Source organism: Sphaerodactylus townsendi, linkage group LG03, assembly GCF_021028975.2.
Source record: "Sphaerodactylus townsendi isolate TG3544 linkage group LG03, MPM_Stown_v2.3, whole genome shotgun sequence".
NCBI lineage: Eukaryota > Metazoa > Chordata > Lepidosauria > Squamata > Sphaerodactylidae > Sphaerodactylus > Sphaerodactylus townsendi.
The window spans coordinates 69,584,309-69,609,233 of NC_059427.1; the positions used below are offsets into that span (position 1 = coordinate 69,584,309).

At 41.6% G+C, this 24,925-nt stretch overlaps 1 protein-coding gene across 1 annotated transcript in view; it reads right to left on the reverse strand.

Moving 5' to 3' along the window:
* The window catches only part of BSN (bassoon presynaptic cytomatrix protein), a 279,004-nt gene that overhangs the window by 185,116 nt on the left and 68,963 nt on the right, over positions 1–24,925 (reverse strand). The window contains exon 3 of the mRNA XM_048489848.1: positions 19,964–20,800. Coding sequence (XP_048345805.1) covers positions 19,964–20,800 — 837 coding nt within the window. The remainder of the gene's footprint in view (positions 1–19,963; positions 20,801–24,925) is intronic.

A 24,925-nucleotide genomic window follows, 5' to 3' on the forward strand; every position in this document is an offset into this window, starting at 1 on the left:
ATTCATTAACAAATCCCCAACAGAAAAAAAGTGCAAGTGAGCTGATTTTGCTTGCAATCCTCAAATAGCCTGTTTCTGATCCCTGCAGCCATTATCTGGATCCTTCTATAGCAGCAGAGTCTCTGAAACGTATTCTAGATCATCATTACATTATAGCAACCTGGGAGTAGTATAGATAATGGGTGGTGAGTTCATGTGTACAAGGTGCAGAGAAGAGACCGCAGATAGGGAAAGAGAGTTAAGGAGTGAGTAGAATACCAAAGGGAAAATACCTGTGGGGGAAGGGACGCTTTGGTGAGAGGACATTTTCATTTATTGGTGCAAAATGACACTATTTTTTAAAATTCTATCCTTAGAAAAATCCAAATACAACTGCTTACTTTGAGACCATAATACAGTATACTATATTTGGAGGTCTGTTAAAATCTCTTCTAACCCTTAAAATTATTTTAGGAATGTCACTGCTTCAGAGAGTTTCTAAATTTGATGCTATGCCTCTCCAAAGAGAAATCTATGCAACAGACAGGAGAGGAGTCATATCCCAACTTGCCATAAAGGGCAGATTGCCAAGACACGCTACTTCGGTCAGATCATGACACTAATAGAGTTGACAAGTAATCATTCCTTAGGATGGCTCCCTAGGGACCTCAAAGACTTTGTCACTAGCAGGGGAAAATGGAAACCAAATTGATCTTATCGAAAAGTTCTGAGAAAAAATGCATGGGGAGGTTTTAGCATCTGTTACTATGTTTACAGGTAAGGATCTAGTGGCATTGACAGTTACAGAGTCAGAAGGCTACAATGGACCTTTCCATGTTTGCAATAACATTCCTCAGTATCATATTAGATAAGATATTGGAAAATCTGCAATGAGATCACTTCTGCTTAAAATAATTAAAGCAGCCGAGGTGAGGGAAAAATGAAGGTGGAAAAGCCAACCACCAGGAAATGGGGTATTTAATCCCTTCCTTCACATTATTTCCTATACCTCATGAGGCAAATAAGTTTCAAAAGGTGACTGGCAAAGGTTAAAAAGAGCAAACTCTGTGCTAGCAAAGGGAATGAAAACAAGGTGGCCAGTAACATATTACCAAGATAGCTATGGTATATATTTTTCGTTGCCAGTGATCAAAAAAAGATATCACAGAGCTGAAAAAAGTTCGGAAGAGGTCAGCTATGATGATTATAAAGAAAGTCTGCGGCTTTTCAGTTTCAAGCAAAGAGAACTAAATGGAAACATGCCAGAGGTTTATAAAATAATGCATAGATTGGGGAAAAAACAGGCTGGATATGGCACATGGACCTGGCAAGATCCATATCATAGATCCCTAATTCTCTTGGCTCCTGGGGTCATGGGACCTGTATATGAGTTGGGAGACTGCAGTGGGGAAGAGGAAGGGAGCAAAGCTGCTTCCTTCTTTTTTGTCCCCCATTACCAGAGCTCATCTCACAGAAGAGGCAAAATGGAGTGATTTTGCCTTTTTCCCTCTCCCTATGGCAATCTCCAGAGCAAAGTGGCTATTACTGCCTGCAGGTTCAGTGACCCTGGGAATAAACTCTCCTGGGACCAGAATAGCTGCTGCAGAGTGGAAAGACCCATGGCTGTTAAACCTTTTCAAGCCAGTGGATACAGAGAGTGTTCTATCTCTTTTCCAAAGTGCTTGAACTGAGGAGCAGCAATGAAACTGATGGGGAATACGTTCAGAACTGATGTAACAAAGTACTTCTTCACACAGTGCATAAGAAACGTACAGAGATCACTGCCCACGGTTGTGGTGATGGCCACTATCATAGATAATTTTTAAAGGGGTTTAGACACATTGATGCAGGCCTGGTCTCTCAGTGGTTATTAGCTATGATGGCTGTTCAGAGGCAGGATCTACTTTAAAAATGTATATGCTGCCTCTCTAGAGAGGTTTACAATTAAACAATATACTTAGGCATACCAGTCTGGGGGGATGGGCTAACAGAAAAAGACTGGGGCTTTGTACCCCTCTTTGTGGAATATTACAGAACATCCGCTTCAGTCAGCCACTGGAGAAAATAGGATGCTGGACCAGATGAGCTATTGATTTGGTCCAGATTTTTCTGTCATATGGTCTTATAAAAAGTCAGAGAAGTGGATATACCCCAACTGATGGGCTTCTAATGTAAGCTGAAGCAAATAGTAGCCCACTACAACAAGTATCCTACTGAGTAAGGAAGAGGAAAACTACACTTCAAATTATTTTTTCACTGACAATGGGAAACTGGCTTGGAGTCATCAGAATTTAGGCTTAAAGAAACCATCTAGGGAAGATTAAGACAAATACATAATATCTGCATGATAACAGATCCTCTCAACCATCAGTTCACTCAATCAGCCATAGTGCTTATCAAAAAGCAATTAGCAAACAAGGACTCGAACAAAAATACTGAAAGAAAAGTTTTGAACCTTGCATTGTGTTTAAAGAAAAAATAATAATTACATTCAGCATAGCAAATGCGGGCTGATAGAGGACCAGGTTGTGCCATCCTTATTCTATGAGGGCCCCCAAACATATATACCCCAAACATTCTCTTCTCTCTGGACACAGTGTGTAACAGACTTCCCTCTGTGATACACCTCTGAAGATGCCAGCCACAGATGCAGGCGAAACGTTAGGGACAAGATCCACCAGATCACGGCCACACAGCCCAGAAAATCCACCTCAACCAGTCGATTCCAGCCGTGAAAGCCTTCAACAATAAGTTGAAACCAAATGGAGAGGGGTAGGAATTAGGAGAGAGGAATGAAGGCAGATCATGAAAAGAAGAGACCAAAATGAAGGAGAAGTGTGGAAAAGAGGAATTGAAAATAAAGAAAAGACAATTAAAGATTTTGTTTTTTGACATTTTGCTGCAACACACTAAGAGTGCTACTCCACTGTAAGATCTAGCTATGCAGACAAAACTAGAGCTGAGTGGAACTAAAGGAACAGAGAAAGCATAGACTGCTGCCAGAAGACAGGGCCAGCAGAAAGCAGAGCTATTGCCCTTCACTGTGCTCTGCTTTCCCCGTGACCCTAGTGGCTGCAGTACAGAACTGAATTAGAAGCAAAATAATTTGAGATGCATTCTGAATGCTGCATGATGCTGGCTTCAGGGGCTGTCCAGCTGATTTGCCCCCCCCCCCCCTTAGTGGCTGGGTTTAGCATGGCTTCTGATTTGTTGGCTACCCAATTATGCAAAACCCTCTTTATGGATCACATTCAGGTAGGTTAAAAATGTTACAGAGGCCTGTTCTCCACTAACTGGTAACTATTCTCTAGCAGAGCTTTCCTCTCTCTCTGGTACCTGATATACTTTAGTGATCAAACTTGGCACCTCCTACATTCAAGGTATGTAAGAAGGTAAATTTCCAGAAGACCAAGAATTAATGGTAGGAATAAAGACAGACAGATGCAAAACCCCTGGGGCAAAGTGACAGGAACTGTAACAAAAGAAATTCAGAGCCAATGAACATAACCAAAAGATTCCACAAGGGGGGGGGGGGGGATCCAGAGCAGATGAACAGTTATTTTAATGGATTTAATTAATTCTATTCCTGCCATGTGGTTCAGATTAATCTATTGCATTGGAAACAGAGAATGAAGAGCTTTCTGAATCATTTCTGTTTTGAAACACCCAATTTTAAAGAAATGAACTCTGGCTCTCTAGCTCTTTGAGGTCTAACTTCTTAGGGCTCCTGGTACTTTTAATAGTTTATGTCATAGGAATTCATGTACTTTACAAAGCCCCAAATATTCCACTGTTACCAAAAGCTGGTAATTACAGAATCGCAACAGGATTTGCAGAGAAAGGTTGAATTCAACCAGCATGTGTCATAAAAAGACTTTTTTTGATACAGACTCGGGCTATTGCTGCCAATTATTTATAACGCTCTGCCACCTGTTTGTGCCTGGGGTACAAACAGTTTTTGAAATAGAAACCAGATATTCAACTGCATAGAGCACAGGCAATTGAACTGAGAAATCTTTTCAAATACTTTTAATTTAGCTGCAAATTCAGTTTGGTACCAAGGCAAATTAAAAATAAACCATCACATGCTATTTAAGAAGTAAAGTGTTACCAGTTCAGGAACACATAAGCTGAGGAAGTGAGAAACAAAATGGTTATTTCTGAACATTAAAAACAACAATATCTATCTTTCTGGGCCTGAGTTTGCCTGTTTAGAGAAATCATACCAAAAGGATATTAACTTTTTCTTTAAACAGTCAAATATTCTGGAAAAAGACAGTTCTTTAAAAAGCCAGTTCAGTTATGACTCAGATTGTTTGCTATGTTTAGGTTATGCTGTCAGTGAATCCTAAAAAAGTCAATAGCTCTTTGCTATTCTCTCTACTCCCGAGTATTGTAAACTCTGCTAAATTATATTGACAGGGGATTCCAATCAATGGCTGGGATATGACTGAATGGGTGCTGGGTGCCCCCTTTCCTAGAGAATGGAAAGGAAAAGATGCTTTAGTCAAGCCTTATAGAGAAAATCTGCTGTCTGTAATGCGCAAGCTGTGAAGAATGGATGTAGTATAGGACATATTCCTGTGAGTACCTTGATTATTTTATGGTACCTCTTCCTGTGTTCATATCCTGCTAAACTTTTCATAATGTGGACTTCCTCTTTCTTCAGAGTTCATGTATCTGTAACTGCTGCCTATCAAGCTGAACTGATTAAGCTCTTCCTTGGACAGAGGTGGGGAAAGCTTTGCCTTTTGATCTTTACAATCATGTGGCTGTTTAAAGCAGAGCAGGCAGAAAAAAACTGTTGATTTAATTAATTTGTCTCACTTATTGAGGGTTATGTAGCACATACTCACTCATTTGCTGACAATTATTAGTAGAGTGGCTTTCTATGTCAGAACAGAGTCTTAATAATAGTTAACTAACCCATATTAAATTCATACCATTAAATACCAATTAACCCAGTTAGAACATTCCTGGAAATCAGTCTCTAAGACTCAGGATGAGAGTTTTTAAAGAATCTTTGTTGAATTAACACTCACTGCAAAGGTAATATACTAGTTCTTATCTGGCTTCATATAAGCATCCCTTAACACCACAATCCCTTCAGAGTTACAATCTCTATCCATTTACATACTTACTAGTAACATTCTACACTTGACTCTTGAAATATTAAGTTGGTAGTATTACCCAGTTGGCATAATAACAATAGAACTAGTCTTCAAAATTCCACATTAGAGGCAAATGTTTGATAATAAAAAACTGAATCGTTCATCTTTATAAAGCTCTCCAAAGCTGTACTAATACCAACTCAATATTTTGGAATTTTCAAAAGCATTATCATAAAGTACCTATATCCGTAATAAATATTAAGATACTATTTATGAGAAATCAGCTTGTTAGCAACACTGTGATCATTTTGGACTAAAATTCAGCTTATACAAAACAGAGAGAAACTGTAAATACTATAAAGAACTGAACTGAAATTCTAAGAACTCCTGATAAGTAGAACAGAGGATTATAATAAAAATAATTAAAAAATTAATTACAGCACTCTAGAGAAAGCTAGCAAGGATCAAACATCACAAAAACAGGTTTAGAGCAAAGTAGTCATGCTTCCCTTCTCCATGAAGGGAAGGAACAGCAGTGGCATAGTGGTTAAGAGCAATTGCATTCTAATCTGGAGGAACCGGGTTTGATTCCCCGCTCTGCCACTTGAGCTGTGGAGGCTTATCTGGGGAATTCAGATTAGCCTGTGCACTGCCACACATGCCAGCTGGATGACCTTGGGCTAGTCACAGCTTTTCAGAGCTCTCTCAGCCCCACCCACCTCACAGGGTGTTTGTTGTGAGGGGGGGAGGGCAAGGAGATTGTAAGCCCCTTTGAGTCTCCTACAGGAGAGAAAGGGGGATATAAATCCAAACTCTTCTTCTCTTCTTCTTCTCTGTGATACTATTTGTCAGGAAACAACAAAGGGGCACATGCTAAGAAGGACTATTCTGTCCTGAGCAACGCATTCCATCCTGGAAGGCAACCAATTCTAGATGAATAGAATCAGAGAAGTTACAATGAAATTCACAGAGAAAAGTCACTAATAAATGCATGATCTTGTGACTAACAGATGTAGAAGGCACGCATTCTTGACCCAGTTTACTAGTGTTCAATCCTATGTGATTTCAAAGCAAATCTCACAGCAGGTCCCTTAGAATTCTTTCTCCATTGAAAATGCACAACCCACAGGAGATCCTAATCTGTACAAATTTATTGTTACAAACTGGTAGGAGAATACATACAAGCTTTGTATGGAGCAATTCATTTCTGCATTCCATGCTTTGTCAAGCCACAGAAAAAAGACCAATGAAAATACTAGCAGCACTATTTAAGTCCAGGAGTTTATTTCTACAATCATTTAGTTTGTCATAACAACCTTTTTACCTATTTCAGTCTTTGACCTATTTACACAATCATCATGTGACTAGCCAAATGCTGAAGCAAAATGAAAGTGATGAAAGGGATCTCAAAGTAGTCAGCAGGGGCAGAGCAATGGGGAACTCCGCTAGGGGCACGTGTGCGCCCTGTGCCCCTGCTGCACCACTGTCTGCCCCCACCCCAGAACGCCACACTGTGTGCCCAGGGTGTTGCACCCCACCTGGCCCTGTTGGAACTACGCCCCTGGTAGTCAGCAGCTAGACCCTTGCTGCTGTTTCATCTTGGGCAAAGTAAATGCACAGATAACAGCATGGTTTTTATTCTTTGCTATGGAAAAGGCTTGTAAAGTGCAGAACTGATACGTACATAGCAACATCCATGAAAGTGTTGTGGCAAAATAAAGATGTTGCCAAAATATCTTGGGATTCCCTGCCTATGTTGCTTTGAAAACTACTGAATTTTCCAATTAGTGGAAACAAATACCATATTCATTATATCTCTACTGAATCAGGCATATCTGGAAGCACCATATAACTCTAGTTCTCTTTCCTTTTCTATCATTCCTCTCTTCTCGAAAAGCAGAGAAGAGAGTATCATTGAGCTGATGGAACTGCCTTAACCTGACAATCTTCTCTGCCTTGGAATTACCAGATAAATACATTTCTAGTGACAATGTAATTATGCCCCAAAAGAGCAGAAGGTTCTTTGCTTAAGGAAGATGGGAAACATTCTTGAAGAAAGGGAATATCTAAGGAGGAGGAGGCCCTTCTCCTTGCATCGGAGGTGGAAGGAAGGCTTGCAGGTCGGGCGTTACTGACGCCGGTGACCTCGTAAATGACGCCTGGACCGTCCGCTTGGGCCGGTCCCAGAAAGAACTGGAAGAGCGGGCTTACCGCCACTGGAAACGCCATTGTTCGGTGGACTTACCTGCTCTAGCCCTCCGGCGTCGCTGGCAGCAAAGCCTGGGGACCACGCCTCCCCTGCTCCCTGGCGCGCTACTGCTTCGAAAAGTGCCGCCCAGAGTGAGTAGGCGTGTCCCCAGGCCCCTTCGGGTGGGATAATACCGAGGGCCTGGGAGAGCAGGTAAGTGGAGGGGGGGGGAACGCCTGGAAGCCACTGCTGTTCGCACGGCAGCGGCTTCCAGCCGGCGTTTCCAAGAAAGTGCGCTTCCCAGCGCACTCTGGAAACGCCGGCTTGGTGCAACTTCTGGGCACACATTCATTTTTCAAAAGCATGCATGCAGAAATTTTAAAACATAAACTTCAACACACTCCCTCATTTTTCTGTTTGCTGCTTGACTTCAGGGGGGTATATCACATTCCTCTCAAATGCTGAGTGAACAAAGTACTTACCAGAAACATTTATAAGTCATAGAATCATAGAGTTGGAAGAGACCACAAGGGCCATCAACCCCCTGCCATGCAGGAACAGACAATCAAGGTACCCCTGACAGATGGCCATCCAGCCTCTGTTTAAAAACCTCCAAAGAAGGAGATTCCACTATGATCCAAGGAAATGTATTCTGCTGTCGAACAGCCCTGTCAGCAAGTTCCTCCTAATGTTTAGATGGAATCTCTTTTCTTGTACCTTGAACCCATTACTCCTTGTCCTAGTCTCTGGAGCAGCAGAAAACAAGCTTTCAACATGACATCTCTTCAAATATTTAAACATAGCTATAATGTTACCCCTTAACCTTCTGTTTGTCAAACTAAACATACCCAACTCCCTAAGTCTTTCCTCTTAGGGCATGAATTCCAGACCTTTTACCATTTTGGTTGACTCCTCTGGACCCATTCCAGCTTGTCAATATCCTTCTTGAATTGCAGTGCCCAGAACTGAATACAATATTTCAGGTGAGGTCTGACCAGTGCAGAGTAGAGAGATACTATTACATCCCTTGATCTAGACCAGGGGTAGGGAACCTGCGGCTCTCCAGATGTTCAGGAACTACAATTCCCATCAGCCTCTGTCAGCATGGCCAATTGGCCATGCTGGTAGGGGCTGATGGGAATTGTAGTTCCTGAATATCTGGAGAGCCGCAGGTTCCCTACCCCTGATCTAGACACTATACTCCTATTGATGCATCCCAGAATTGCATTGGCTTTCTTGGCTGCTGCATCACCTTGCTGATTCATGTTCAGCTTGTGGTCTACTAAGACTCCCAGATCTCCTTTCACATATAGTGCTGTCAAGCCAGGTGTCACCTATTCTATATCTGTGCATTTTATTTTAATTTTTTGCCTAAGTGGAGTATCTTACCTCTGTTGAAGTTCATTTTGTTAGCTTTGGCCCATCTCTATATCCTGTCCAGGTCATTTTGAATCCTGACTCTGTCCTCTGGGATATTAGCTCCTCCTCCTAATTTGATGTCATCTGCAAATTTGATTAGTATGCCCTCTATTTCATCATCCAAGTCATTGATAAAAATATTGAATATCACTGGACCTAGGACAGAACCCAGTGGCACCTCATTAGTCACTTCTCTCCAGGATGAAGATGAACCATTGCTGAGCACTCTTTGGGTTTGGTCAGTCAACCAATTGCAAATCCATCTAACAATAGCATTGTCCAGTCCACATTTTACTAGCTTACTTGCAAGAATGTCATGGGGCACCTTCTCAAAGGCTTTACTAAAATCTAGATATACTACATCAACAGCATTCCCTTCGTCTACCAAGTATTATTCATCTACCAAGTATTATTCACTATTCACTATAGCCTAATGCAAAAGCTGAAGGTTATGCTCCACTCTTTTCCACCTTTCTCTTTCATTATAACTTCAAACCTTAATTTTACAGTGCCATTTCCAGAAGATGTTATAGATATGGGGCCCATTCTGTACCTCAGTATGACCCGTTCTTTAAAACTCTGGTATGAATCACTGTTTTTTGCTGGAAAATTAGGACCTCTGTAAATCTGGAAAGCACCTGCAGATAGACACAAACCCTGGCTTTAAAAATCTGTTTGAACAAACTCCGTTTGACAGATGACGCCAGTCTGAATAACCAACGTGTATGAAGGGAGGAGTAATTCCCACACTTTGTTCTGTAGTAGATTTCTCTTTTACTGTTAAAGGATTCAGATAATGAGGACTTCCAAACATGAAAGGGTTACAGAGGAATGGTTAAGGGAACTGAGGAGCCTGGAGCCTCCAACAAGGCAGCACAGGACTCTAAATGAGGAAAAGCAGAGCTCTCTCCTCTGCAAAGCTATATAACAGAAAGAATAGGGAGCTGTCCTGCTTAAAAGAACAGTGCAATAATGGGCTAAGCACACTGGATATGTGAGCTTGTAATGAGATATGGCACCACCACTGGAATTCTGCACAATGCCAAGTGACATCTTCTAAGTCTGCATGCGAGGAAAGCAAGGCAGTGATAATTGAAAGCGGTTTTAACAGCTCTCCAGAAAAATCCATATTGCCCACGTCCACAATAACTCCAATATTCCTCTCCCCTTCAGCCCTTGCAGACTGCCTCATGAAAAAGTGATGCACTGCACGAGTCAACCCCAGTCAAAAGGCCTGGAGCAAAAGGTGCATCAGAATCAAGAGTCACTCCTCCTCCCCCCCACCCCCATCGTTCCATCAAAACCAAGTACCTCTGCTTATTCTTGCTGCAGCATGCTGGCTACCAGACAGGAGGAACAGAATTTACTAAAAGATGAAGACACCAGTGAAGATGCAAAAACGTTTACCTGCTGTTTGTGTATGTCTGATTTAAACTGTTTGTCCAGCAATAATCATAACAGCAACAAAAATGCTTTTAGTGTGACACAGTTCTTTATTTTCAAATTCATTTTACAATTTCCTATTAGGATGCTGCAGTATTTTCCTCTGGAAATTAGTTCATTGGCTGCAGTTTTATTTACTTATTCATTTAAAACATTTATTAGCTGCCCTTCTATCTGGCAGGCCTGCAATATACATAAAACAGCAATTACAGAAGCACCTAAAATTCCACAATTTAAAATTTCGGATTAGGATTGCCACTAATAAAACCAAATTAGTCAAATGCTGTCCTAAATAAAACTGTCTTCAGCTGTCTCCTGAATGTAGAAAGTGAGGGGGCCAGGTGCACCTCCCTGGGGAGGTTGTTCATAATTTGATTGGTGGGACAGTGAGGAGGGCTTCTCCCCGTGATCTTAATTTCTGGGTTGCACTTCTGCAGATTCTTTTTGTCCATTCTTTCCTTAACAGACTACCATTACGTTTCAATTCAGTTACCTAGAGATCCAAAAGCAGGCAAAGGAATAACCTAGTCCATACTTATCCCGATAAAGTTAACAACCATGTCTGGCGTCTATTTTGTGCTTCAGTAAAGACTGGATTTCTCTTTGAGAAGCAACATTGTTCTGTCGTTTAAGGCCAGGATGGAGATCTTCTGTTGCTTGTAATGAAAGGGTTATATTCTGTGGTGATCTTTCATCTGACAGCTCTAAAAGCAGCTGGGAACTAAGCGCATATCCTCTGCTCAACTCCTTTCTATGCTATTCTCAGCCCCACTGTGCCCTGCCACTTCCTAGGTCAGTCTCCCTCTCCTAATCAAGCCACTCCCTTCTCTTTTAAATCACTCCTCAAGATCAACTTCTTGGGCTTGTCAGTTGTCACTTTAAACATCTTTATTGCATTTTAGCTTCTACCTGACTCTTCCTTTTCTCATTCCTAGCACTTCTATGTCAGTCCTTGAACTTTTCCTATAGCCCTGTCTTATCAGTTTAATGTTGTCTGTCAGCCCTCTAGGAAGGGAATGCACCACTTCTATACTCAAACAATATCATACATTTCTAACAAGAAGCTAACATGTAGTGGCAGAAAAGTTGCTTTGCCCCTTACTTTCTTCACAACCTTTCACAATTAGAGAAATTATTTTTGTAATTGACCTTGCAGGAAAGGAAATAATAAGGGAATTTACCACATGTGTTAGGAGGGACATTGTCTCCAGTTGCTGAAATAGGGACATACAGCTGAGAATCTAGCAGAAGCATCATAGATTTTCTCTCCAAGAAAAAAGTCTGAGAAAGCAACTCGGAAACTGGTCTGTTTCTAGTGCCCAAAATGGTCTTTCAAAAATCTGCATACATTATTCCATTTGAAGAGTGTTCAGAGGCTGCTGCTAGTAATGAATGCTGCAGTTAGACTGCTGTTCAGGGCCAGCTATTGGGACTGTGTGGCCCTTCACTTTCAGTCTTTAGGAGGCAATTGAAGACAACTTATTTAGGATTGCATTTAATTAAGTTTACTAGCAGTCTTGAATTGTGATTTTATTCCTGGTTGTTATTTTTAAGGCATTTTATTATCTATGCTATACAGGCCATCTTGAGCTCCATAAGGAATCTAATAAATATTTTAAATAAATTAATTAATTAAAAGTCAACTTTCTAGCTCACAGGTCCCTGGTGTGGTATCCACAGGCACCACAGCACCCACTGGCACCTTTCCTGGCACCACATTTTTTTAGAAAGTGGGTGCAACCAGCTGAGTCACCATGATGTTAAATATTCAGTGGCAGATGCCACGGTGTTAGTTTTATTCTCTCGCATTCCTCTTTCCCTGCATTTTTTTAAGATCCCTCTTTACTCCTGCACTTAGTCTTCCTCTGCGTGTTTGTGTGAAGGGTTCTGCCTCCTGTGTTTGTGTTTGATAGTGTCGTCTTTGGCAGCCATTTTGTGGTTGCACACACACACAGACCCATCCTCTGTCAGAATTCCAAAAGTGACCAATGACTCAAAAATAGTGAGGACCACTATTCTGGCTAAAATAAAGATCTGCAAAAAAAAAAGCTGATTCTGAAAGACAGAATATTATAATAATGAGTGGCATAGTTTAAAGAAAACCCCTGAAAAGTAAGCATAAGAAAGTCAAATTCTTAGAGGATTTGGAAACTATTTAAAACCACACTAATTAAGGCCAGATAGAATGCATTACATAGGTTAGAAAAGGCAAGGTTAAAAGAATGCCTGCATGGTTAGCAATGCAAGTCAAGGAAGCTATAAAAAGTGAAGAGGTTTCTTTTAAAGAGTGGAAGTTTTGCCCCAATTAATTAAGCTAAATGGAGCACAGCATCTGGCAAAAGAGAAGTTAAGTCAAAAATCAGGAATTCAAAAAGAGAAACTGAGGAACAGGTTGCTAAAACCATTAAGTCAAACAATAAATGTTTATTTAAATATATCCATAGTAAACCAGCCAGAGAAGCAGTTGGGTCTTTGAATGACCAAGGAATAAAGGGAGAAGGCAGAGAAGTTCAATTATATTCAGAGGATCCTCTGAAGATGCCAGCCACAGATGCAGGCAAAACATCCGGAGAAAATGCTACTGGAACACATACAGCCCAGAAACCCCACAACACCCCAGTGATTCCGGCCGTGAAAGCCTTCGACAATTAGAATTTATTGTTTCAGGGCTTTTTGTGTGTAATTGGTGAGAGTTTTTTTGGGTGGCCGTCATCATCTTGAATCCAGCATTGATATTTTCAGACTGTAATTAGAGGGACATGAAATGAAATTTAAACAAGACCTTGAATTTTTATGTTAAATGTTAATACTTGATGAGTGTTATATGTCAAGGAAAAGTAAACATTTTTGTTTAAATATAGTTGTTGCAAACTCCTTCCAAGTTCTGCCCCACAGAACCCATAAGCTGAGGTTACACCTGCACATCCTGCAGCATGCACCTGAGAGTTCTTAAGGAACACAAATGTGAAATAGTTAATCTTAACCCATACATGTAATCTATCATGAAATTCAGCTGCTATACCAGAAGACTAGAGAGTAGCAAATGTTATGCCAATTTTTTAAAAGAAGTCCAGAGGGGAACTAGGAAAGTATAAGTCAAACTAACATCTGTCCCAGGCAAATTAGTAGGAACTGTAATAAATGACAGAATTATTAGGCAGATAGATAAACAAAGATTGCAGAAGGAAACAGTTAAGTAGATCAGTTAGCCTCCTTTCCTTTCTGTTCTCTCTGCAACACTCTTTGGAGGATCTTGTTGCTCTGAGTGATTGTTGGCCATTATCTACCGTTCCTGCAAACCAACTCACCAATGAGATTACAGTTATATCTATATATATAAACGTGAAATACCACTCACTGACTGACTGACTCATCACCAGAACTCAAAAACCACCGAAACCACACACATGAAATTTGGCACACCTGTTCCTTATGTACTCCAGGTGCTCACTAAGAAAGGATTTCCCAAAATATTCACTTCCACTTGATTTATTACCTATTTACTGTTTTCACTGCTCATCTCTGGCCATCTGCACGAACATTCTAAGGGCAAACCAACCGCTCAGTCCACAGACATGCTGCACGAACATTCTAAGGGTGACAGTTAAAAATTACCAGCTTCAGGTCCTTCACCAAGGTGCGCCAAATGCACTCTAACACTGCCCTCCACAACGCATGCGAACCTATCCCTTCTGCTGAAGCATTTGTCGAGTTTTGCATATGGAATCAGATTGATTAGTGTGGAGACAAGTTTACTGCTCTCAGCCTCCGATCACCTGTGCTTGGTGTTGTGCTCTGAAGTGGCAGGATGAGTCCCCAGGAATGTGCTGCAGTGGTGGTACAGTCCAGCTCCCTACCCTTCAACCCTACCCTGAACCTCTTCACAGCTTCTCACTCATCAGCATCCAATGGCAGAACACTTCCTTTCTGCATCCCAAAAATACAACGGCTGCATTATCGAAGAAATCTGTATGGTTAAGTTGTACTAGGAAAGTGGAATCTGTAACTATTTTATTATGCAAAATTAATAAAAATATTAATTAAAAAAATACAACGGCTGCTTCCACATGACGTCTTTTGGACCCCACCAGGTGAAAGAGAGCAATAACACATTGCATTAGAAAAAGACAACTACAGGAAGCTGCTGCAAAATAATGCTAAAACAAACTCATCAGTCCACAGACAGGCTGTGAGAAAATATGCTGCATGTCACCCCAAAGTTCACAAACAGGCTGTAAAGAAGTATGTTGAATGTCACCCCAAAATTCATAGAGAGCCTATGATGAAGTATGCGTAGCGAAGCACAAGTGCCCTGCTAGTGTGTGTGTACTGTTTTACACTGTAATGTATGTTGGAAGCCATCCTGAGCTTAGCATAAATGGGAGAAGACAGGGTATAAATTGAATAAAATAAATAAAATCAGCATGGTTTCTGTAAAGGGAAGTCTTACCTCACCAATCTTTTGGAGTTGTTTGAGAAAGGGAGCAAGTATGTCAATAATAGTGAACTGGTGGACATTATAGACTTTGACCTTCAAAAGGCTTTTGACAAGGTACCTCACCAAAGTCTCCTGAGCAAACTTAGCAGTCATTGGATAAGTGGGCATGTTCTCTTATGGATTGAAAATTGGTTAAATGACACAAAGCAAAGAATAGGAATAAATGGACAGTTCTCATAATGGAGGGAGGGAAGCACTGGGGTCCTAGAAGGATCAGTATTGGGGCGAGTACTATTTAATTTGTTCACATATTATCTGGAATTAGGGGTGAGTAGTATAGTGGTAAAGTCTGGAGATTACACAAAATAAATCAGGATGATGAAAACCAAGATGACTGTGAAGAACTCCAGGAGGAGCTCCACAAATAAGGGAGTGAGCAACAGTTTGGCAAATGAGGTTGAATGTTGGTAAGTGTAAAGTGATGCACTCAGGGATAAAAAACTTAATTTCAAGTATAGGCTACTGGGCTCTGAACTTGCTGAGAGTGAGAAGCAAAAAGATCTTGGGATCATAGCAGATAGCTCACCAAAGTGTTGATCTAGTGTGCTGTACTAATGAAAAAGGCAAACTCTATGACTGGAATTATTAGGAAAGAGACTGAAAATAAACAACCAATATTATAATACCCTGTATAGATCTATGGTGCAGCCTCATTTAGAACACTGAGTACAGCTCTGGTCAATGTATCTTGAAAAGGACATTGCAGAGCTGTGAAGAGTACAGAAGAACGCAGTGAAGACAATTAGGGAATTGGAACACCTTCCCTATGAGGAAAAACTGAACAGTCAACAAGCAACTGTGCCCTCGATCTTTTCTCCTTCTCAATAGTCCCAGCATTATAGAAAATCAATAATGGGCTTCAGGGGGGTCAGACAAAATTATGTCATCTGGTCACTCCAATTTAAAGCATTGAACTAGAATCAAAGCCTCAATAAAAGGCATGACAACCATGATACCCCACTATTCATCTGCATGGGGTCTGTTTCTTTGAAACGAGGCCAGTCCACAGTTGCATAGTGTTTGCATATCCCCCCCCCCCGGCTCCCCCCAGCATCTGTTTGGTGAGAACAGAGCCAGCCTCTTTACACCTAATTCTGCCATTTCATTTACATGGCTCCACCCTGGCTTCAGGTGAATATAGAGTTCTGCAGTTACTTTGCGTAACTAGTAGAGTGAGTGTGACTCTTCTTCATTTTATCATGTACATTGTGGTTGGGAATTCATTGCCTCTGTGAAACAGGCTGAGGCATCACCGTTGGCTAGAGTCCTTTATGTCACATCTACTTTCCATCTTCCTTTACCTCCCAGGCTAAGGCAAACTCCCTTTCATTTCACTTTGTGTTTTCTTTGCAGTTTCTGGATGTGATTGTTACATGGCAGCATCTTCTGAAATCTTCTGCTTCGCAGAGCTGCCTGTCACTCCTACCAATCAAGTTTTGCCATTTGAATCATGTCTGTAAACTGTTGAGAATGTGTCATGTTCTGTGTGGTCAGCCAACCTAAGCACAGAATTGCCTGAAACAGAAATCTAACCTCCACAGGGGAGTACTGCATGTATTATCCCTTAACTGCTTCCGCTGGGCTCATCTTCCTCAACAGTTCAGGCCCCTGGCATGTTCAGAGTTGCAAATGCTGACCTCGGAGATTGCAGAGTTCAAATAGCCAAGGAAGCAAAAGGCTGCTGCAGTGGAGTATTTCTGCACGCCAAATAAGGTCCGCAATCTATGCCTCTGCTTCCTGCAACAAGGCCTCGACAGGAAGAGCTAAAGCCCATCTTTGAATCTCTTGCAGACTCAGCCCAGCTGAGGATGGCAAAACACACTAGGGATGCCAGCTCCCAGGGGATTCTTTGGAATTTAGCTTGTTTCCACACTACAGTGATCACTTCCCCTGGAGAAAATGAATTCTGAGGCATTGTAACCCACTTAGGTCCCTATCTTTCCTGGGCCCCATCCTCAGATCTCCAGGAGTTTCCCAATCTGGAGCTGGCAACCCTACCAGGGGCCCCCATCCCCCATGGGTAGCTGTGGGGACCTGGCAACCCTACAACACACACTCTCTGAAGACATTCAATAAATTGTTATTGACAAGATTATGCATCGCTGAGCTGGTGCAGAGGAGTAAAAGACTCCAAAACAAACCTACGACTGAAGTCCTTTGTGCACTCTATGGCTGTCTCCAAGGACAAAAATCGTGGAAACTGACTTGGAAAGCAACAGAAGCATTAATTAATCTAGTGCCCAATACAAGACAGGATGGTCTAGTCTAGGAACTGAAGAGAAGCATGGGAAATATCTCAAAGGGATATGCACAGCAAGCCAAAACATTCTGAAATCGTTTTAACAAAAGAAGCACTAGAAAACAGGATGCATTTAAAATGTTATCAGGCTGGAAATGAAATGTTTTGGGCTAAAAACTTTGCAGAACTCCTCAGAAGAAATGTTTTATTTCCTCCCTCAAAATGTTTTAATTTGGTAGTGTGGAAAAGGCCACTGACAGCACAATATAAATGCCAACTGTGACTTAGTGGCATGCTAATCGCCGGAGATCTCATTTACAATTTTCCACAGGTAAAATGGATAGAGTACTCAATATCTCTTATGTCTATCTTTTTTTATACCCATCAAATCACATCTGACTCATGGCAACCCTTGGTGGGTGTTTAAGGCAAGAGACATTCACAACATGAGACATTCACAACATCACAATTCTGGTATTCCTTGTACCTCCCAAGTACTTTCTCCCTGCTTGGCTTCCGAGTTGTGATGAAATCGGGCTATCTGGTGCTATCAAGGTCAGGACTATGTTACTTTCCAGCTTTCTTCAAATATGGGCAATTTTTCGTAGTTACAGATTGAATGAAATACCAGGCATCCAGCTAAAGGGGAAAACATTCCTCCAAGGGTTGTTGTTCCATAGGCTCAGCCCCCACAGTGGTTCAAGCATAACAAGTAGCTGCCACAAGGTGCTGCCTGCCACACCCCAAGCCTTGGAGCTTATCCTCCATTAAGAAGTTATGTAAGGCTAAATGGTATTAGAGTGCTTTAACAGCCTACGAGCAGTAGTAGTTTCATGATTTGAAATATCTGGCTGGTAGATGTGGATGTGGATATATAATGGCAGGGAAAACAAAATGGGTCAGCATGGTTTTGCTGCACCGTCCCTTTAACACGAAATGTCAACACTTGTTTTAGAATGGCAGCTTTGCAGGGTGGACTTTATGGCACCACGACCCTGCTGAGCTCCCTCTGAGCTCCCAAATGCGGTGTCCTCAAATCTTAGGAATTTCCCAGGTTGGAGTTGGCAACCCTAGAAGGGGAGGGCTGTTTGTGACAAAAGTACATAAAATGCATTACATTACAGATCTTTAAACCAGCTTTTGTTGGATAGGGCTGTTATATACATGACACATTCTAGACTCTACAACTGCTATATGAGGCAAAGAATTACTGATGTAACCCACACAGACATTTCATCTCAAGTGCTTAAATACAGCACTGTTACACTGTGTAGAATATGACAGCCTTTTAACAGCAGCAGTTAAAGGAAGCCAGAAGTAGTTTGAAGTTGTGTGGGAAAGATCTGCATGCACTTGAAATGTCAAGGCAGAGTTTTTCTTTTGGGAATAGAAAGATTGGGTGGGGTGGGGGGGACTCTGCAACTTGGAAGAGGGCCAGATGATGAGTTTTCTGTCCCTCTCCGGTAACAGATGCACCAGCTGTGAGCAGCTCATAGGGGTGCCATGGTGTTTCTTCAGTGCTAATTAGAGGCAGAAGGTCATCCACTGCCCACTCATCTGCACCAATTCCCACAGCATCAAGAACTGGTAACTGTCTCTGAGGTAGTCCTATTAGGAATAGCATGCTTGTACGACCAACTTCAAAAAGGAGCTCATGCAGTAAAATGAAGCAATCCACAGATGTTCAAAGAAATAACTTGACCATGCTAAAAATACAAATAGTAGAATCCAAACTTCTGTTATCTCTCTATTCAAATTAACCTTTTCTTCCCAAAACAAAAGCAATTTATCTTTCTTCAGTTTAATCTAGTTTATTCCAAATTTCTGATTCTGAAAATGTTTTCTATCATATGCTGTTCTGATAAAGAGGTTTGTCTATATTTCAAAATAGTCCACACACTGGTGACGAGGGGGGACCTGGCAATCCTAACTGTGATACAGGGATATTTTTATAGTCCATTCCTCCATTTTCTAACTTTAATTTTTCACAATGAAAATATCTTATCTTAAAACCAAATTATTGCTTCAAGCCATGCAATTCAGACTCCCTAATTTATCACTTGTAACTGTAAGTTCCTTATCAAAAGTTTGGAATATTTGACACCCTCAAATATCCAAATGTCACCAACTTCTGTGCCTCTTGGCTGGGCATACAAACAAGAGCAATAGGGGCACCTTTGCATTGTCATATTGCAGTGTGCTGGGGGAGGGGGGGGGATCAGGATTATGTAAGGGATCAGGAATGTCCAGAAACTGAGAAGAATATAATGTATATTTCTAAACAATTATAAAGGACATAACCACAAAAGTCTCCATGGCAAATTTATCGTTCAGCATGGTATCATCCAGGCACACTTTACAAAGCTGAGACCTTGTTTCTCATCAAAAAATCATAAATGCCTGCAGTTCCTCTCACCACCTCATTTCCTTTCAACAACAGAAACCCAAGTTCAGAATATTCATTTAAAAACCTTTTTCATCCTAAAGAACATGAAAGAAATTCCAGGAGTTTAAGTAGCTCAAGACCTTTTCCTATTTGCTGTTCCTTGGCCATAAGGACAAAGACTCATAAATCCAACTTCACTTTTCATATCTTTGACATCCAAGAGTATCCTTCTTTTTTGGCACCTGAAGTATTGTTACCAGAATCTATCCTGGTGAACTGTAAAGAAAACTGCCATTTCAATTTGTCAAAACCAAATGCAACGGGATACTATAATAAAAAACACATCCTCCTTCTTAGACATACTTAAACAATACATTTGTGCCAGAAACTGGACAATGATATACTGAATACTGGTGTCATGGCTACTTTCTCAAAACTCCTCACCTTAACCATTTTGTATTCAGCAGTCTCTATCCTACTAAATGTGCTGGGAGGCAGACCGAAAACTGCACAAATAGCTTTCTTTTGTACATCTGTTATCTTACCAGAATTAGTTTATAAATCAAACCAACAAAATATACATTGGATGTTCATTTTTTCCACTCCTGGACCTGTTAACTTTCACCAATGCATTGGTATCCAAAACAGTTTAGCACTGAATGGGAAAAAAGGCACCCAACCTAGTGAGAAACCTGCTTACCTCCACCAGATGAGGTGTTGGGTTGAATCCACACATGTTGCAGACCTGCTGCTTACAGGTTGTACAGGTATTATAGTTGGAGGGTTCCCCAGAGCCCACATTGATCTGCGCTTTGCAGAGGGGGCACAAGACCCTTTCTTTCGGCACATCCTTTGGCTTGGTTACTTGTTCTGCTTTCACTTGCTTTGCAGCTGGGACAGTTCCAGCCTTACCCTGCATTCCAGGAGCAGTGCCTGGGGCTTTAGGGCCAGCTTCTTTGCTGGCATCACTGAAGACAATTTTTGGAGGCACTTTGCCAGGGGACTGTTGACTTTGTGGAGCAGCCTCTGGCTGGACAGACATGAGTGTGCTTGCCTGGGTCAGGAGAGAAGCTCCAAATCCAAAGAGTTTTCCAGTGAGGCCCTCTTGCTCTTGTGCCCCAGCACCAGGGGGAGGTGCTGGAGTCTTAGCTGGGGAGTCTCCCACAGTCTTTCTCTGATCAGCGGACGAAGGCTTTGCTTGTTGATGCTGAGGGGAAGATCTCACCACTTCCTGAGGAGCAGCAGGTTTTGGCTGGACTTGGCTGTGTGGTTCCTTCCGTGCTGAAGCTGTGGGTTGTTTGGGAGTCTCAGGCTGCATGACACCAGCACTTGGCCTGGGGCCTGGCTGCATAGTTCCTGGTGGTTTTTCTGGACCAGTTGCCACTTGGGGCTGTGGTTGTGGCTGTTTGGCTGGGGAATGGGAAGGAGAAAGCGAAGGGGAGTGTAGCTGCTGCTGGCTTTTGGAGCGAGGTGCTGTGGTCATGTCCATTCCCAAAGCTCTCTGCATCTGGCAATTTAAACATAACCATTCTTTCACCTAGAAGACAAAACAAATAATTTAATGAGAATATACATACCATAGTTATCTATCAATAGCTTGGAAGAAGAGTTTGGATTTATATCCCCCCTTTCTCTCCTGCAAGGAGACTCAAACTCTTTTTCCTTCCCCCCTCACAACAAACACCCTGTGAAAGAGGTGGGGCTGAGAGAGCTCAGAAGAACTGTGACTAGCCCAAGGTCACCCAGCTGGCGTGTGTGGGAGTATACAGGCTAATCTGAATTCCCCAGATAAGCCTCCACAGCTCAGGTGGCAGAGTGGGGAATCAAACCCGGTTCCTCCAGATTAGAGTACACCTGTTTTTAACCACTATGCACTGCTCCTCCTTATGATTATGACTGGCAGTTCAACCACACAGTCTTCTGTTCTTTGTGGAATGCTACTTTTCTACCCAAAGAGCAAAGGCCCTCATGGGTACACAATTAATACATGTGTATAACTTCCTCCTCAAAAATATTGTGCTACTTAAATAGTGCCAGATTGGTCTTCTGGCAACTATCACTGCAATTTCAAGGCCTCTGCTAAAGTCTCTGTTCCTTTAATACACCCAGCACAAGTTTATTTTTATGGGCTGGTTCATACTTGGTGCGCCCTGCAGGAAGGCCTCAGAAGTCATGTTGGCTGATCTGCCGGTAGGAACACAGTCATGCTATAGTAGTAGTAGGAACTTTTTCAAACTGCCAGAATCAGGCTTATCAACCTACGTGGAGGCTTCAGCCCACATGAACAGCATCTCAACACATACACAGCCCAGCTAGAAGTTTACTAGAAGTCTCCTGTGCTTCCGAAGGTCACCAACAAGTGTGAGTCAGCACTATGTTTAATGGCCAAACTCAGCTTAAAGTTCTCCAGCTTAGTGCTGAGGCTTATCTGATGAAACCTGTTAAGTGAAGGACCAGTCAGATAGCAGTGTATACTTCATGTTGCCTAGGAACACTACTATTGTTTAGTACAGAGGTGTCCAACTCTGCCCTCCAGATGCTCAACTGGCCATGCTGGCAGGGGCTGATGGGAATCGTAGTTCATCAACATCTGAAGGGCCAGAGTTAGACACTCCTGGTTTAACACTTTCTATGTTCCACACCTTTGGAAGACAGTAAGTGCAACAGCCATGAAGAGACTAGGAGGTAAAACACAGCCAAGGTCACCCAGCTGGGTGACCACTAGACATACAGTTGATTGAAAGTAAAACACACACTCACTCAATAAATGTACCCCTAGATACAAAACGAAAGCTGCAACATGTCTCGCCTAAGTGCTAACAAACGGAACATTCTCCCCAGGAGATACATACCCAGTTACACAATAATATCTGAATCAAGTTAATTAAAGACGTTTTATGGGAGTCACAAGTCGTTTGATTCTTCGAATCCCCAGGATACCATGCAGCTGTATAAATATTAATTTATAACACACAGTTGGCTGAATAATCACAGTTCTTCACAAACTTGAATTTTTGTGAAACAAGCAATTATGGTCTTAAAAAGTAAGTTCCACAAACAGCAAAATAGCAGCTGGGAACTTCAGGACTCTTATTGAACCACTCACAATGTTAGCAATGCATAAAACTTCTACTTTACCTAGCAAACACATGCTTTTTCAACTCCACCTCTTCCATTCTCACAGAACTTACTTTCTTCTTATCCTATTGACTGCCAGCTCTCCCAACATGGAATTTTATTCCAAAACTGAACAAGTTCATCCCAAATACAGCTATGACATGTGGCAGCCAGTAACCTTATGCACTGCTCTTTAGCATAGATGTGTTGAGAAAACAGTGTATTAAGTATCACATAAACATTCAGGGGTGGCTCCCTACTATAATCTTTGCTCAGTTAATCCTTTTCTGCTTTCAAAAGCAAGCTGAATTGTAACAGGAGTTCCCAAAGATCATAATAGAGAACTATATCCATAAACAAATCAATCCCTGCCATTGAGATCCTATTATATGTATCTATTAAGAAGTAAGTCTCCTTAAGCAAAGGTCTCATATCTCACAGCAGCTTCCTTTTTTTGCAGGGAAGGGGCTGTGGCTCTGTGGCAAAGGACCTGCTTGGCATGCAGGAACTCCCGTGTTCAATACCAGGCCTCTCCAGTGGAAAAAAGATTCTGGAAGTAGGTGATATGAAAGACCTCTCTGCCTGAGAATCCTGAGCCTGATTCAATATAAGGACTGATTCTATATAAGGCAGCTTCAAGAGCCAGTGTGCTGTAGTGGTTAAGAGCAGGTGCACTAATCTGGAGAACCGGGTTTGATTCTCCACTCTGCCACTTGAGCTGCAGAGACTTATCTGGTGAACCAGATTAGCCTGTGCACTCCAACACATGCCAGCTGGGTGACCTTGGGCTAGTCACAGTTCTTCTGAGCTCTCTCAGCTCCACCTCCCTCACAGGGTGTTTGTTGTGAGGGGGGAAGGGAAAAGAGTTTGTAAGCCCCTTTGAGTCTCCTTACAGGAGAGAAAGGGGGAATATAAATCCAAGCTCCTCCTCCTCCTCCTCTTCTTCTTCCTTCATGTGTTCTGTTGTTTGGAGACTAATTCATTACTTCCTGTTTTCTCAAGGATGGCCTGTTATCTCTCTGTACTCATGAATCAACGGTTATCAGTTTTTTTCCCTTAGTGGACTGAGAAGCTTAAACATTGTCAAGCCAAAGTCACTGCTCATTTTAAATTTTACTTATGACCTTGCTAGAACAATTGCGATAGCTCAGCGCGGCAATAGTGTTTTAACTTTTAAAAATTGCCACACATCAAATGTGGAAAAAAGGCAGAAAATAATAGAATGTGACGGAATGACTACGATGTAATGTGTACTGTCAGTAAAAAGCTGTGTGAATAAATCACAGCAAATGCAAACTCAATGGTTAGGGGGAAACAAAAAAACAAAAACCCCTAAAGTCGCACAATATATTTGGTTCCTGGAAATTCTGGAACTGTAAAAATGTCGGTGAAGAGGCATAAGGCATGCAGATAGGGCTGCCTTGCAACTAGACATCATTTCAATACAAGGGGTTCAAAGTCTACCCTTGGCATTGAGCAATGTATATTCCAGTTCTTTAAACAACAGCACAATGATGTGGAAATTGTAACAGATTCTATACATTTTAGCTTCTATTTTCCATAGCTGAAAGATTGCAGCCAATTCCTTAGAGAAAGAAGGACTACACATTAAAAAAAGAAGAAGCAGCAAGAAAATGGGTTGGATTAGTCCATAAAGATGTGCAAGAGAGCTAGACATAAAGTGTGAATCAGAATAAAGCAGAGTCATAAGTTCAAGTGAATGATATATAGTGTATATATCTTTCTTCTAGTGTCTGGAGTATCCAGCGTTCTTTACATAGTCTTACAAAATAACTGAGCAACATTGCAAAGGGAGTGGGCAAGGAAGAGACAGCACAGAGTAGGAAAGGCTCTATTATCTCTCTGCTGTCAAGACAACCTATGCAAAAGCAGAAAATTATCCGTGTCTTACAATATACAACCATATCTGTGTGCCATAAGCATCTGCCATGCAATTGGTGGCCCTGCTGTATACCAATCTTTGAAATAGCGCACTTATCAGAGATGCTTCCAATCACCCTGACACAGCAGCTAGTAATTGCTTTACTTAGTGGGAAAGCTACAGAGGCTATAGCTATACTAAGAAGCAGCACCAGGGGAGATTGAACTAGATGTTCTGACTCAAAGTGCTGTCAGGAATCTAGTCTGTTACCCATCTGTATAAACTGCTCTGCCTGACAACCATGTTTTGGCATGAATTTAGAATTGCATGAAGAGAAAAGCAAGGGTGCAGAAAAACAGCACAGGTTTGGTGCAGATAACAGCTGGCAGAGAAGCAGATCAGTACTCCTTCCAAAACTTTCTCCATTCGAAATGGGCTCTTCCTAAAGCTACTTTTCTTCAGAAAATGTGGCCAACAAGCTATGTTACAAGCAATTGTGCAAAATTTGTAATTTGCCAGCAAGACCTCTGTGAGGTTTTAAGAACAATACTATTCCCTCTCTCCCAACCCTCGTAATTCCACAGATTTCTGAAATGGGATAGCTAGAATTAATTAATTGAAGATCTCATTTGCATATCTCTGACATGTTTATTCAAAAATAAA